At 45.2% G+C, this 16299-nt stretch overlaps 1 protein-coding gene across 1 annotated transcript; it reads right to left on the reverse strand.

The window, feature by feature from the left end:
• Nucleotides 1-1147: 1147 nt before the first annotated feature.
• Nucleotides 1148-6151, reverse strand: LOC119181292 (uncharacterized). The gene is made up of 3 exons (XM_037432499.2): nucleotides 6074-6151; nucleotides 2630-3026; nucleotides 1148-1495 (listed from the first exon to the last, which is right to left on the reverse strand). The coding sequence occupies exons 2-3, from the start codon at nucleotides 2991-2993 to the stop codon at nucleotides 1326-1328; spliced, it is 534 nt and encodes a 177-aa protein (XP_037288396.2). The 5' UTR covers nucleotides 2994-3026; nucleotides 6074-6151; the 3' UTR covers nucleotides 1148-1325.
• Between the last annotated feature and the right edge of the window lie 10148 nt (nucleotides 6152-16299).

The raw sequence follows: 16299 nt of genomic DNA on the forward strand, positions 1-16299 counted from the left end.
GATCTGGCTGCTGGCTTTCATGAAGGCGGTAGAGTGGGGAGTGGGTGGGAAGAGCGTTTGGTGCGTTCTACGGTGGGAACGACAGAGCGAGTGAGCGAGCTGCGCGTGTGGCTACGCGCGAGCCATCTGCCGGGAGCACGCGCCTGTTGTTTCGCTCGGAGTGCTAGCCCGGTGCAGAGAGCTTCGACGGCGACGGCGGGGTGTGGGCCTAAGGAGCTTCTTTTTAGAAAGAATTGGCGCAGTTTGCACAAACAATGTTTGAAGCAGCGGAACTGTACAATTTTTAAGACTAATCTGGTCGCCTGTAGGTTGTTCCTGGGCCTTAGCTGTGTGATGCGGGCTCTATAGGTTCCTTCTGGGTCGTTTCCATAGGCTTTAGCTAGGTGATGCTCGCTTGCTTGTGACAAACACCTGTGACGCGTACCTGCATGCCGTGGCTCATGGTATAGGAGCACGTGCTCCATGTGTCTGCCACACTCGTCACGCACGTGCCACACTCGTCACGCACGTCGTGTGGTACATTTAGCTTAATTTCTCGCTAAGTAGGGCATTGCTGTTGACGATATGTTGTCATACATTGTGCTTTCACTCTGACACAAATTGCTAATAGCCTGAATGCTATTTGACTTTAGTGTCCCTTTGACGCTATCGCGTTAATATCAACGCCTTTTCTGAGCCCCAGCGAAGTCCTGGCGCTTAGGCACAAATGAATGTTAACTAAGGATCAGAATAAAGCGGCGCATTTTCCTCTCCACATTCCTATCGGCTTCAGAACGACTAGACCGATAATTTTTTTCCAAGTTGACAGTTATATGGCTAGCCGTATAACTGTCAATTTCACTCGCCCTCCGCCATCTCCTGACGCCGTGAAGCTCTCGCTGAGTGGCGCCCCGTCCTCGGACTCCTTCGACCGTGTCTCCATCTTTCTTTGTCTTATCTTTACTTCACACTCAGTCCAATTTGATCCCTTCTTGTCCCCTTCCATCGTGAGCCATTGTTGAGGTATCGTACTTAGATGCAGACAGTTATGGGACTCACTTTTATCTTTTCTCTTATTTAGGAATTCTCCCCCCCCCCTAACTAGTAAAGCATTCATGTTGATCCGAACTTAAAGACAATGATTTCCAATCAGGAAGTACAGCAAAAATAACGTGCGAAACATATCTTTTTATTTGACAATTGCAAGCTCCTTTGAGGGTTTGAAACAACCTAATCAAACCAGACTCCAAGGAATAGGCACGCTTCCTTTCGATGAAGCGGTCAACAATCAGGCTTCGCGCGTTGACGTGCGTCAACGTCCGCGAGGAGTGCAAAGCGCTCCGCAGTTAAGCTGCGACAGCAACCTCCTGGGCGACTGCTTCAGCGTCAGCGGTGACAACGGTGACATCGACAGCATCGATGACCTCGGCAGGTGCGGCTTCTGGCTCAGCCTCGACATTCACGGCTGCTTCAGACGCTTCGGCCTCAGCAGCGGCAGCCGGTGCAGCTGTAAAATCTGTAAAAAAAAAGAGAGAAAGGTTGACAACAATTCCTCGAGCCATGCAACGCGGCGCCCTTGTCCAAATAGTTTGTAGTCTCTCTTGCAGAAAATCGTGCCATGAGTTAGCGATAAAGATCGTATATAGACTGACCTCTAGAACAAGCCATACTGCAGTGCTTAATAAGGCAGAATTTTGTGAGCACAATTTTTGTGCAATATTTGACTTCAACATTCCACCAAGTAGAGATTGGTGCATAGAAAGGACTAACTTCATTACCAAATGTATTTTCAAATCGAGCACTGATAGTGCAAAAATTTATCGCATATTGCAAACGGCTAATGGAAACGATGTCAAAAAGAGAAAAAATATATATAGTGCACAAAAAGGGCGTGACAGGGGGGTTTTCGTAAAGGCGTCGGGTGGTCCAAAGGTGATGTAAATAAAATGACGATGCTTCTTTAGATTTAGGAGAGTACTCTTACACTTCGCGTTTTTATTGTATTCTTCTTGCGTTATTTGTTTCGCCAACCTTTTGGCATACCCTATACGAAACTACACTAAAACCAACAACCCATCATTCGGTGTGATGAGGGCCGTGTTAAAAACTCTTCACGGGCCTGACTAACTAGTAACATGATTCCGTAGAAAACTTTACTAGGCTATACTACACTACACAATATATTACAAAACTGTACTACACACGTGATCGTTAGCATGATCCCGTCGTTTGTGTGCCTTAATTTTTTTACTCGTTCCTGTCACACTTTAGCATAATTAACCAGTACCACCTATCTCGTTTCACTGAGCTCCTACACTTCATCAAGAAGAAAAGAACAGTATATAGATGGAAAGGCAGAAACGTTAACCAGTAGCACGGATAATTGTGTGCATTTTCTTGTTCTAGCGTCCGTGTTTGCGTGCGCGCCCTTGTTCAGTTAAAAGAGGCTAACCAATCTTGGAAAACCGGTTTGCTATACCCTTCTCTTGGGAACGAATCGAGATAGATTGGATTGTCGAGAGCAAAGAGATACGGGCTTGAACTATCGTCTGTGATGGTCATGGACCTCGTAAGAGTGATGGACTGTGATTGTCTATGCGTGCAGTTATGCCGTGTCTCTTGTTCTTCTAAAGCTGTCCACCGTACGTACCGGGGTCACATGCAGCCTGTTCCGGTGCTGTGCACCTGTTGTCGGCCACGCTGAAGTGCTGTCCGGGAGGACAGGTGAGCTTCAGGCTGAACATTCCCGTGCACACGGAGTACTTGGTGCAGTCGTTCGGGTCGGCCACGAGCGAGGCTCCGCCGCCGGCGGCCGCTTCAACGCCGTCGCAGTCCTCGCTGGGAGGAGGAGGTGTCCCGAACGAAGCGCCGCCTGGTCCCTTGCCGACCTTACCGGCCTTACCGGCCTTGCCAGCTTTGGCACCCTTGCAGTGGACCACGGGAACGACCATGGAAACGACGACCATGACGACAACCACAACCACCACCATCCGGTTAACCACAACCCTCGTCATCTCGCCTGCTATCTGAGTCTAGTTTGCAAGATCCTGCGTCCATGATAAAAAAAGGTTGGTAGGAGTGGAGGCGTAGAAGGAAAATAGCGGGTAATTTTAACGCCCTAGATGTCTTATTATTGCTGAGATTCACCGCTTGGGGCCGTCAATACGTGTTATGCAACAAAGCATAATCACGTGGTGACGTAACCATATGACACGACTTCACAGATGACCAAATTTGAGTTGTCATCATTGCGTTGTGATTACTTCACTACTACGTTACTGTGACTCATGTGGTGATACGCGATGACGTCATCACATGGCATCGTCGCTCGGTTAAAAGTGGGACGATCATAGAGGGAGAAAAGAATCAATACATCGACAGACAAAAAAAAAAAAAAAACATAGCTCTCACTTTCGAGTCGTCTCTGACAAACGCAGGAGGCACCCTGGGAGGGCTTTTTTTCGCAAATCAGCGTCGTTAGACGCGCAACAAAAACAGCTATATTTCTATCCTATTGTTTACTTCTTGCTGCCTTGCCGATGCGAGTGCTAAGTGTTCTCTCTCCCGCTTATTGTAATCGTGCAGGGGGCGAGTGGGAGAACTAAAGCACCGTTATGACTGAGACAAGGCTCATATACGGAGGCATTACAGAAGCCTTACTATCGCGGTAGTTGACCTTGCGTCCATACAGGGACATAAGCTGTCATTACCTCATCCACCGCTATCACATCTCGTCTCAATGTCTGCCCGAACGAGATCCCTGTGTCGCTACATGGTGGACACGACGTAAGGCCACTTTTCACCAATGCCAGATTTCTCACTTTTGATTACTTTATCGGCCGTGCTTTATGTACGCCCTTCGCGGTTATCGTTGCAGAATACGATAAACTTGAAACTCCGTAAAAGGTAGACAGCCGCATAGAGGGAACGTGCTCATATTAAACTGTGTTTGATCCTCACCTGTGCTTTATTAATTTCTTATTTCGAGCTCTCATAGTACTGTATAGTTTATTCAATCTATTTTGTCGTATCTGAAGTAGTATTGTATCTTAAACTCTCGCTAATTATTGTGACGCACTACTCAAAACAGTTTTCCGGACAGCCCAATGCCAGGGGATTTTCTGAACATGCTATACCGCATATACCGTATGGGCGTGTAACCTGTAGCGATAATCATGTCAACCAGTGAAATATTAAACGCCGGAGCAAATAACCATCCCTCAGGTCTTCCTCAGGCATCACAGTGGTTAAACATTTTTCCGGGTAAAATAAAGGCAGAGATTCAAAGATAAACGCGAACCATCCGGCTGTACGAAAAACAGCTCGGGTAAGCTATTTATCCTGAACGACAGAGGCTTATACGAACGCTGTGTACTCCGCTGTTTGCTTTCTTAGAACCGCGCGTGTCGTAAAACATTCTCCCTAATTGCATCCTCGTTTATCTCCTTTATTAGGGGAGCGAGTCCTTGTTCTAAATGTCCACTATCGCTGCGCATGGAACGGCTTTCTGCGTGACAGTCACTTATTAACAGACGAAATGACGTCGAAGTGTTGTGTGACCAGGTTTACGTTTACCTATAGATAACCATAAAACGAGGAGTTATTGTTCTTTTTTTGATGTTTTGAATTCAGCTATTGCGTCGTTATGCGCAACCTCATCCTCCTTCTGTTCTACCTATTCGATTTAAGAGGTAGAGTGCAGCTATTCGTACACGAAAACACTCCCAAGGAAGGTATTTGCTGCACTGAATAAAAGCGTGCGCATTAGCGCCATCTCTTACTCTATGTACGTACTATGTACACGTCATAGTAATGTAGCGAATTGGGCTAGTTGGAACATACTCATCACAGTCACCGCACAAAAAAGCAAAAAAAAACCCCAGAAATTGCACGACACAAGCGCTTGTGTCGAATACTTCTTTGTGTTGTTTTTTTGTGCACTGATTATGATGAGTACTGTTCATAACTTCAGGTCTCAACGTTATGATCAATAATTTTTCATGTTAACGCTGCTTTATGAGTAATTAAAACTACTGCTTAGATAAGCTGCATTTGATATCGAAAGAAATTACGCAAAACGTAGCTTCATAACCGTACATATATAGGGCTCAAATAAATGGCATCAGACGCTGTCTAGTCGGAAGCACTACGGGATAATGCACATCAGTTTTTCCTCATCGGTCCCGGCACCTCCACCAATTGTGAGGCACGGCGTTATTCGAGTCGAGCTCAGGTTCACGCATGTTGATGATAATATATACAAACGCGGGAGTTGCGAAAATGATGATATGTCCAGATGACAAAGAAGAGTCAGCAACTGCGCGCACAACTGTTTTACTGTCCGAAAGCTATAGCTACATAGGAGACACCTCCTGCATTCAGAATACGGTGAGTGGTAGCGAAATACCGTTGCCTATTCGAAGTAGGCCAGCTTCTTTAGTAGCGAGCTGGCTTCTAAGAAGGACATAAATGTGACTTCACTGAAACGTTTCAGCAAAAACTCGTTTTGAAAAATCATTGAGTTATCCTCACCATTCGTTTTGGCATACTGCGAGCAACGAGAGCACTTTTATGGTGATACAAGTGCATGCTTTGGCTCAGTTGCTTCTTCAGAAGTGCACGTATTTCAGCAAAATACGTAGCATAAGAACGATGCGAGTCAGAAATAGAAAGGGGACAGAAGGGAGAAAGAAACAAGAAGCGAAGTGAGACGAAATGTTCGAACAACGCTACGCCTAAAATTCACAAAAAATCATGAACTTGTTGCTGAGCTCTTAGAGTATTGCGGCTCAACAACTCTAGGACGCATTTCGCCGAGTAGAAACTTCAGTGGGCGTTGAGCCGGTTAAAATGAAATTTAGAGGGATAGCCGAGAGCAAAATAGAAAACACATGTGTTAAAAGGTGGGGTAATAGCTGCGAAGCAGACCTGAACTTCACTGTAGCGGTAGAAATGGACACTGTGTCAGCGAGACTACTTTCGTGGAGATCCGCACAAAACTGAAGAGTACAAGGTGCGTTAATACGACGGGACGTAATTTTACTTTGTGTTCGCTTAAAACTATCAAAAAATAGTTTGGGCGCACAACACTTACTTATCGTCTCGGTCTCCTGGGCTCGTTGGCGAATGCAAAAGTCTTTGGGACTGGAGGAGAAGGGACACCAGCCGGCTTATAAGGCGGTTGCCGCGTCGCGCACGTACGAGAGAAAAGAAAAGGATTATCTTTATCACGGCTACACCAATTGCCCTCAGATAGAAGATCCACAAGCTAAAAGTAAATTAAAGGTCGTCGGGGTCGCGGCCTTTACGACGGGACCCTGAAACTCGCCCAGAACTCGCTTTGAGCGCAAACCGGATTTTCTACGGACAGGAAGCGGATAACCAAGATCTCCGCCAGATATGCTGCGTAATTGTTCCTGAAACCGTGATGCGAACTTTAAGGGCAATAGTCAATTTTATCTTAACGCAGGTCTCAAGTAATTATCCTTTCTTAATCCTACTAGGGCAGTCTTCCCACCGACTTCCTGCCGTCTGCTGCATCATCTATAAGCCGAAACTGGACACTAAGCAATAATCTTTACCTGCGGGGATGGCACGTATGCATGAACATGCATTATGTTCATAATTTAAGCGCGACAAAATCATCTCCACTTCATATTGTTATAGATATATCGTCATCTAGAAAAGAATTCTCATTCCTTCATGTTTTCGTATTTGCGCATGCCGGAGTGACTAGAATTTTTCATCTATGTATTTTTGATCCGGCTTCAAATAAAGCATTGATAGAATTCAGCGCTTGTGTGCGTTACTCGCTGTTTCGTCATTTCAGTGCCACGCTTAAAATCATGAGTATGTTACACCAACGAAGTCAAGTACCGACTTGAAAATGGTGTTGATACAGTACGTCATACATCAAAAGTCATCGCGTAATGACGTATAACACGTGGAGAAGAAGCAGACAGAACAAGCGCTTGTCCTGTTAGCCTTTTGTTCCGTGTTATTCGTACTTACGCTATGGTTTGTAATGTACGGAGATTGACGCTTGCTAAAAACACGCATTGACAAACAAATTCAACTTGATCGAGGACACCATGCAGATCCCCATACGAGCGTCCACTGTTACGATACATGTGTAGTGTGATTGATTGATATGTGGGGTTTAACATCCCAAAACCACCGATGGCATAGGCATGCGCAGGCTTCGACAATAAGGGAGGTTAGTTTTTTTTTTTCACCGGAACGATTACCTCTTCTCTCCCCCTCCCTCCCCTTACTCCCAACATCTATTGGCTCAATCCTAAAGAATACAAGCTACAAGATGGATGCAAAAATGATAATAAAGCAATGACGTTTCTCACAACGGCCTTCCATTGGTCCTTGTCGTCTCAAAGGTAAAGGTGACAGGTAAACATTTCTTTGGATGCAACACCAGGAGTCTTCGGTCACCGTCGAAGTCCAAAGGCATGTTTAGCCATAAAAATTTGCAGTGAAAAGTCACGCGATATGTCCGTCTGAGTAAAGGTATGCGTCGAAACTGGCACCTCCCTTATATGATTAGGTCGACAGTCACAACCCTTCCCTCCCCATCACAGCTTATGCACACGTTTAGGGTGAAGGGTGTATGTACTTATATTTAATATAACTCGCGCACAATGTCATCAGTCCGCACCATTAGTTACAGTCGAAAAATTACACTTTGCTAGATTTCGTGTAGGGTAGGTACAATTGAGACATCCTACGTCGTTAACATTATTGGAATAGGGTTACTTCATCATGCTCCTCTATATTAGGAGCCAAAAAACATTTACTGCCTGCTGCAAGCCGATTTATGGGCTGACTTTGCCCTATATCCGGCACCCGTTCATTTTGGGGTTCACTTACGTTGCCACGCCTGTCAGCAGGGTTTTCAGATCTGGGAAATATGCTTGCTTCAAAAAGGCTCGGCATGGTGGACAATTATGATATCTCGCTTTCGAGGTAAGCGACGTTCAAACAGCGTTCATCCCCTCAATGAAAATACTCTTTTTATGTTCATAATTTCTCTATTTTCATTACGAGACTTTATTTCACACACACGGACGAAAGATTGCGGTATCTATTTTTTTTTTGAATATTATTCGGCACTTTAATACGTCCACCACCTTCCTTTAGAGACGTTAGACTCCACCTCGACATTCTTAGAGTTTTATCTACGCCACGTATACTCCACCATTTACCCACTAATATCATATCTTCTTGCTTTGCGGGCCCTTTTACACTTAAGCAGATCCTCACTTTTTGCCTTAGCTTTGCAGAAATTTATCCTGATTCCTCCTTTTACGACCGTCAGCTGACACTTGTCCGTGAGCTGAAGTAAAAAAAGAAAGGGGGGGGGGGTTAGTAATGGAGGTGACTTAACAGGCCAAATCTGCGACGGGATTACGAGGCAAGCCATAATGAAGTGGAGGGGGGGTGGAGGAGGCGCCGGAGTAATTTTGACAACAGGATTACGTGCACTTAGCTAGGCACAGGCAGGCGTTGATGAATTACGTCCTAAAATGCGCACGCAGTGGCCGGGAAGATGGCACCCATGCCTCTGAAGGAGCTCCGGCACTCAATGTTTGGCCACCGCCCGAAGGGAGGGAGCAGGGCTAGTTTATTGGTCCCCGCACATCTTGGCCCCAGCAATGACAGAAAATAAAACTTCACCTTCTCCTGTCGATGTTATCGACCAAATATCGACGATGTCCCTGACAGAAGATAATGCACTCGTCGAGATGTTGCGCTGATTGCTTTGAATACAGGCAATAATATGTAGATAAGCGTCGTTAATGATCCAGGAACTATATGACTCTACCTCGGTTTGACGTATTTGCTGGCCTAATGTACTTTTTTTTCTTGCGGTTCCGACATTCGTATCGTTGTTTTCCTTTGCAAGGCTTAACGGCTTCTTGTTTAAAATATACATTTGAAGGCCACATCACTCTTCATACTTCTTGTTTTTTTTTCGTTTGTTCTCTGTCTAGAGTACCTCATTATGGGGCCACTTATTTTATTTAGTGTAAACATAAATTACGCTGGTGATCTGTATTGCTTTTCTCCTTCATATTAAGACGTAAGTAAGCGTTTACTATACATAGGCTAATACACAGCAGTTAAAACGCACGCTATTTCTTTTCTTCATGCTTAAAATATCAATACGAACAAGCCTGACCCTCGGATTTTTTTTTAAACTGAGTTCAGACTTCATATAATAGTGACATACTGGGCTAGTTGGGATAGATTAATATTTTGCACTGTGTATGCCGTCCCTTCTTGATTATCACCATGCACCCGTTCGCGCTGCAGATGAGAAAATGTGCGTTTTAACGTACTTAAATATATCAAAATAATTGCAAAAGTAAAGAATTTAGCCATCCACGATGTTTATTTATTTACAGGTTACTGCTAGCCTGGGTGCCAGGCTTTGAGCAGGTGTGGGCGATACAAAAGAAGAAAACAGGATAACATACAAGCATAACAATGCACTTCTAAGGGTACACTTTGAACCGGAAAAAAAAACTGTACAAGTGCAATCGGTAGGATAACAACTACTATTGAAGACTAAATCATGCCGAATTCAACAGGGCACGAAGAAAGGATGAGACATCAGAATATTGCACAACATTAGCAGGTAACAGATTCCACTCATGGCACGTACGGGGAAAAAAGGAGTTTTTGAAGACGTTTGTTTTACACGAAATTTCAGCGACCTTCATTGGGCAATTAGATCGTGTTGGGCGGCAAATGCTCGGCTGGATGTATGCTTCCTTGTCAATTTGAAGTCTATCGTTATACATCAAATAAAAAAATTTTAGCCGATCATGATAACGTCTTACCGCAAGGCTTTCCAAACCGGCCCTGTGGAGAAGACTCGTAGGAGACGTTTTCCAGCTGTATGAACTGTAAACAAATCGCGCGGCTTTTCTTTGTATGCTCTCAAGCTTATTAGTATTAACTAGAGTGTATGGGTCCCAGATAATTGAAGCATATTCTAATAGTGGTCTGATGTAAGTTTTGTAAGCTAGCAGTTTGGTATCCTGAGAAGCTTTCGGTAACATTCTCCTTAAGTATCCCAGTTTTCGCATTGCCTTTTTCTGAATGTACGTGACGTGCTCGTTCCATTTCAGATCGGATGTGATTAAAACTCCTAAATATTTGAAGCATGATACTTCAGCTAGACTATGTGTTTATTTGGTACGTGTGCTTCAACGGGGCCTTTTTGCGTGTAATGGTCATTGAAACAGTTTTTTTGTAATTAAGAGTCATCTGCCACCTAGTACACCATGTTTGTATTTTTTCAAGTGACGCGTTTAAGACGGCCTGATCGTTATGGTTGCAGATTTCATTATAAAGAACGCAGTCATCTGCGAAAAGTTTAATTTTTACCGGTATGTCATGTACAATATCGTTAATCAAAACGAGAAAGAAAAGTGGCCCGAGAACAGAGCCCTGTGGGACGCCCGAAAGTACTGGCGAGGCCACAGAACATGCGCCGTTAACGGCTACGCTCTGTTGCCTGTAGGAAAGGTATGATTTAATCCATGCCACTAAAGTTTCATTTTTCAAAATGGCCGTCAATTTACTCAGCAATTTCGAGTGCGACACACGGTCAAACGCCTTCTCAAAATCTAAGAGTATGACGTCCACTTGCCCCCGTTTGTCCAGTGTTGCAGCGAAGTCGTGAAGCTGAGTTACAGTGGACCGTCCCCGGCGGAAGCCATGCTGTCGGGCGTCCACAATGCAATTGCTCTCAAGAAATTGTGAAATGTGCTTAAATATGATATGTTCGAGCGTTTTGACACATTTTGAGAGAATAGAAATCGGTCTGTATGACGATAAGTGAGAACGGTTTTCGTTACCTTTCGGTATTGGAGCGATTTTAGCATACACCCAATCCTCGGGAAGTTCAGAGCACTCGAGAGATTTGTTAAATAGTAAACACAAGTACTTCGCGCACCACTCAGCATATCTCACAAGAAAAGCGTTGGGTATGCCATCAACACCTGGGGACTTTTTAACATTTAGATGGAGCAGAAGGGAAAAGACACCTTCTTCATTGACACACACGTCACTGATAGGAGGCACTTTAACGAAAGAAGGAAATTGCGGGATGTTTCCATCGTGATCAGTAAACACTGAACAGAAGTACCGGTTCAAAGCATCTGCAACATCTAGGCTGTCGTAAACAGGCTCATCGTCCACGTAAAGACTGATAATAGTGTTCTTTTTCGGTGCGAGATAACGCCAGAACTTGTCTGGAGACGAAATCATGAATTCTTTTAACTACACTTGCTGATAATGCTCTTTTGCTGTCTTAATTTTGTTTTTCAGTTGCATTCGCAAATCGTGCATTCTATCAGAGGCAGCTGTTGATGGGCGCTGCTTACATTGCTTTCTTTGCTTTTTTAGTTTTCGTCCCATGCGTACGATTTCTTTATTCATCCACGGATTATCCTGCCTCAGTACTTTCCTCCGGAAGGGTACAAATTTATTCATTGTGTCAAACACTACGCTTTTAAAGAAACCCCAGATGTGGTCAATCGAATATTCTTTTGATCCGCACATAGAAACAAATTCAGGAAACGAGCTGTCAAGCACATCAAGTATGTCTACATCACTAGCACGTGTGAAATCGGGTATTAGACGTTGTTCTTTTGTAGCTTGAAGCGGAGCGTTTAATTGCATAGTGAGGCAGGTGCTTTTATGGTCCGATATACCCTGAAAAACCTCAACTTGGGGATTTCGTCGCATAATGCCGTTATTTACAAGGAACAGGTCTAAAACGGACTCAGCTTCATTTTGCACTCGGGTGGGTGTAGTAACCAGTTGTTTTAAACCATGAAGCACTACGCAGTCAACAAACGGCTCCGAACCAGCACTAAGGGCTTCAGGTACGTCGTTTTGCCAGTCTACGGAAGGGAAATTAAAGTCACCCGCCAGGAGCATATTAGAGGAATGTTTGCCATAGGAGCACAAGAACTCGTTAAATATTTCGACAAACATGTCGCAGCTAGGAGGGCGATAAAAGGCGCCAATAATGATGTGAAGTTCTTCAAATATTGCTTTAACGACGACACATTCTAGTCCATCCATATCGGGTAATCTGACTACACGTAAAGATTCTAAAAACAGAATAGCAACACCTCCCCCTCGAGAGCCTCTGTCCTTGCGGTATACCTTGAATCCGGGGGGTGTTATTTCAGAATCGCCAATATCACAGTGTAGCCAAGTTTCAGTTATTATCAAAATATGTGGTTTATACGTGATAATAAGGCTTTCTAAGTCCGCGGTTTTGTTTATTATGCTGCGAGCATTTAAATTCATGCAACGGAGTGTCTTCTTTTTACGCTCTTTAGTAGTTCATTGCGCCGAGTCTGTTCTGGTATATTGCGCCGAGAGATAGGAATTCTTTTCGCTTGGGCATTGTCCCATTCAAACATGTCATCGTCAATTTTGATTTTGTTGTGCATGAGCTTTACCTTCTGGCCCGCTTTTTTTGGCTTCTTTTGCGCTATCCCAAAGCTGCTTTCTTATTTGCTGGGTAGCGGCCGAAAAGTCCTCTGATACGGATATGCCCCCCCCCTTTTAGTTTAGGGAAGTTTATCAACACGGCTAATTTTTCGCGGTGATCTAATGTTTTCTGAAATAAGTCTTCGATTACACTCTTAGCGAGCCCTTCTGCTGTCTCGTTCACGACTTCTGGAAGCCCGAACACTATCGAATTATTGCGCCTACTTCTGTCCTCCAGGTCTACCATCTGGTTTTCTAATGCCTTTATGCTGTTCTCGAGCTGACTGAACTTATTATGGAATTGTTTGATTACAGCCGTACATTCCTCAACGTTCTTAAGTTTTGTTTCTATAGCCTCAAGCCTATCCTGAACGTTCTTATGACCATCCAGAATTTCCTTCAGCGCCTCCTCGATGGGAGGCCCTGGGTTGGGCTCTACATCCCCAGAAAGCATTAGGAGAGAAAGGATAACATCCATGGCAAACGAGAAGCATTCACATACGCTGTTTGGGCATGTCAGCTGGAGAAAACATCGATTGCTCGTTTTTACAGACGAGATTTTTTCACTAACCTGCATTAAGAAGACGAAAGGGTTTGACATCGCTGCTTCCTGCGGCCAGCTGACACGCCCACTGAAGCAGTCTTGCGCACGTGGGGTCTTTATATCGGTCGATGTAGGGGGTGGTGTCCAGTTGAATTCCACGTGGGGTAGTGCATCCCTTGCGCAGTTTCCGTGATCCATGGCGATAAGGTACGGCGGTGAATAGTCGCTGGCCGTCCGTGACGTTCCCAGCAAAAGCATCTGCATTAAGAAGACGAAAGGGTTTAACATCGCTGCTTCCTGCGGCCAGCTGACACGCCCACTGAACCAGTCTTGCGCACGTTGGGTCTTTATATCGGCCGATGTAGGAGGTGGTGTCCAGTTGAATTCCACGTGGGGTAGTGCATCCCTTGCGCAGTTTCCGTGATCCGTGGCGATAAGGTACGGCGGTAAATAGTCGCTGGCCGTCCGTGACGTTCCCAGCAAAAGTATCTGCATTAAGAAGACGAAAGGGTTTGACATCGCTGCTTCCTGCGGCCAGCTGACATGCCCACTGAACCAGTCTTGCGCACGTTGGGTCTTTATATCGGTCGATGTAGGGGGCGGTGTCCAGTTGAATTCCACGTGGGGTAGTGCATCCCTTGCGCAGTTTCCGTGATCCGTGGCGATAAGGTACGGCGGTGAATAGTCGCTGGCCGTCCGTGACGTTCCCAGCAGAAGTATCTGCATTAAGAAGACGAAAGGGTTTGACATCGCTGCTTCCTGCGGCCAGCTGACACGCCCACTGAACCAGTCTTGCGCACGTTGGGTCTTTATATCGGTCGATGTAGGGGGTGGTGTCCAGTTGAATTCCACGTGGGGTAGTGCATCCCTTGCGCAGTTTCCGTGATCCGTGGCGATAAGGTACGGCGGTGAATAGTCGCTGGCCGTCCGTGACGTTCCCAGCAAAAGCATCTGCATTAAGAAGACGAAAGGGTTTGACATCGCTGCTTCCTGCGGCCAGCTGACACGCCCACTGAACCAGTCTTGCGCACGTTGGGTCTTTATATCGGTCGATGTAGGGGGTGGTGTCCAGTTGAATTCCACGTGGGGTAGTGCATCCCTTGCGCAGTTTCCGTGATTCGTGGCGATAAGGTACGGCGGTGAATAGTCGCTGGCCGTCCGTGACGTTCCCAGCAAAAGTATCTGCATTAAGAAGACGAAAGGGTTTGACATCGCTGCTTCCTGCGGCCAGCTGACATGCCCACTGAAGCAGTCTTGCGCACGTTGGGTCTTTATATCGGTCGATGTAGGGGGTGGTGTCCAGTTGAATTCCACGTGGGGTAGTGCATCCCTTGCGCAGTTTCCGTGATCCGTGGCGATAAGGTACGGCGGTGAATAGTCGCTGGCCGTCCGTGACGTTCCCAGCAAAAGTATCTGCATTAAGAAGACGAAAGGGTTTGACATCGCTGCTTCCTGCGGCCAGCGGACACGCCCACTGAACCAGTCTTGCGCACGTTGGGTCTTTATATCGGTCGATGTAGGGGGTGGTATCCAGTTGAATTCCACGTGGGGTAGTGCATCCCTTGCGCAGTTTCCGTGATCCGTGGCGATAAGGTACGGCGGTGAATAGTCGCTGGCCGTCCGTGACGTTCCCAGCAAAAGTATCTGCATTAAGAAGACGAAAGGGTTTGACATCGCTGCTTCCTGCGGCCAGCTGACATGCCCACTGAACCAGTCTTGCGCACGTTGGGTCTTTATATCGGTCGATGTAGGGGGCGGTGTCCAGTTGAATTCCACGTGGGGTAGTGCATCCCTTGCGCAGTTTCCGTGATCCGTGGCGATAAGGTACGGCGGTGAATAGTCGCTGGCCATCCGTGACGTTCCCAGCAGAAGTATCTGCATTAAGAAGACGAAAGGGTTTGACATCGCTGCTTCCTGCGGCCAGCTGACATGCCCACTGAACCAGTCTTGCGCACGTTGGGTCTTTATATCGGTCGATGTAGGGGACGGTTCATTAAATAATTCATCCATTTATTCAATGGCTCCTCACAATATGAACATAAGGTGTCCCCCTTTTTTCATCGTATTTCCGTCATTGTAAGGCGTGTTTTTTCACACTAGTTATCATATTCCAACTATAGTCTAACAACATTTGTTAGTAACTTCAATACTGACATAGCAGCAGCCATCTAAAGTGTCGTTGAAATAAACTGTAAGTGAACTTTAATTCGAGTTAGAGTTGGCGTGAACTTCTGCAGCGTTAACAGTGTCTTCAATATATGCACTGATTAGGCAAACCGGTGAATTTGTCGGCCATTTGGTTGAGAGTCCTAAACACGGGGCAGCCTGAAAATCGGAGACGCAGAATTTCCACCACGAAAAGAAATTTCTCCGTGCGCCCGCGGTACCATGTCATGGTGCCCACCTCATATGGTCACGTGGTCGTCACGGTGCAGAATACTACGGCAGAACTCGGGAATACGCAACTCTTTATTTTGCTGAACTTGTAGCACTGTTTCCTATGTGGTTGTATACGTTTTTCACCATAATAAATACCACTTGATATTTACGATTGCTTAGTGCCCATTTTCTCTTCGTCTATCTCGCCGTATCCTTGTTGAACTTACAGCCGTGCGTGTTCTGAACAATCATCGTTTTTAAATTCTTCAATCACTCGTCTGATGTGATATGAATGTTGTTAATTAGCTAAAATTCTGAGAATCACCTCCGATAACAATTTTCTAGGTCTGATTTGTGCCTTCGACCGTTCGAAAAAGGCGCTACTCAATACCTTTGAAGTCAAGTAATCCGGTAACGTGAAACTCACCAGAGGGTGGATTTTTTTTTCTTAGCGTACGTTTGAGCCAACATGAAGGCTTGGGTTCCAGGGACAACCACGAAATGATGAAGGACTTTCGCAATAAAAATAATAAAATCTATTCAGGAAATTTTTTTACAGAAAGTAAAAAAGAAACGGCAATACAAATAAAGGGGAAAACAAGCTCAATTTATACCGTAACAAGTCAAGAGTTGTCCTGTGAATTCATGGCAATTTTTTTTCCATTGCGTGTTCGATTTTAAATGCGAAGCATTTTTAGTGAACTTCCGCGGCTTTGAACGTATCTATCTATCTATCTATCTATCTATCTATCTATCTATCTATCTATCTATCTATCTATCTATCTATCTATCTATCTATCTATCTATCTATCTATCTATCTATCTATCTATCTATCTATCTATCTATCTATCTATCTATCTATCTA

Source organism: Rhipicephalus microplus, chromosome 3 (genome assembly GCF_043290135.1).
Source record: "Rhipicephalus microplus isolate Deutch F79 chromosome 3, USDA_Rmic, whole genome shotgun sequence".
Taxonomy (NCBI): domain Eukaryota; kingdom Metazoa; phylum Arthropoda; class Arachnida; order Ixodida; family Ixodidae; genus Rhipicephalus; species Rhipicephalus microplus.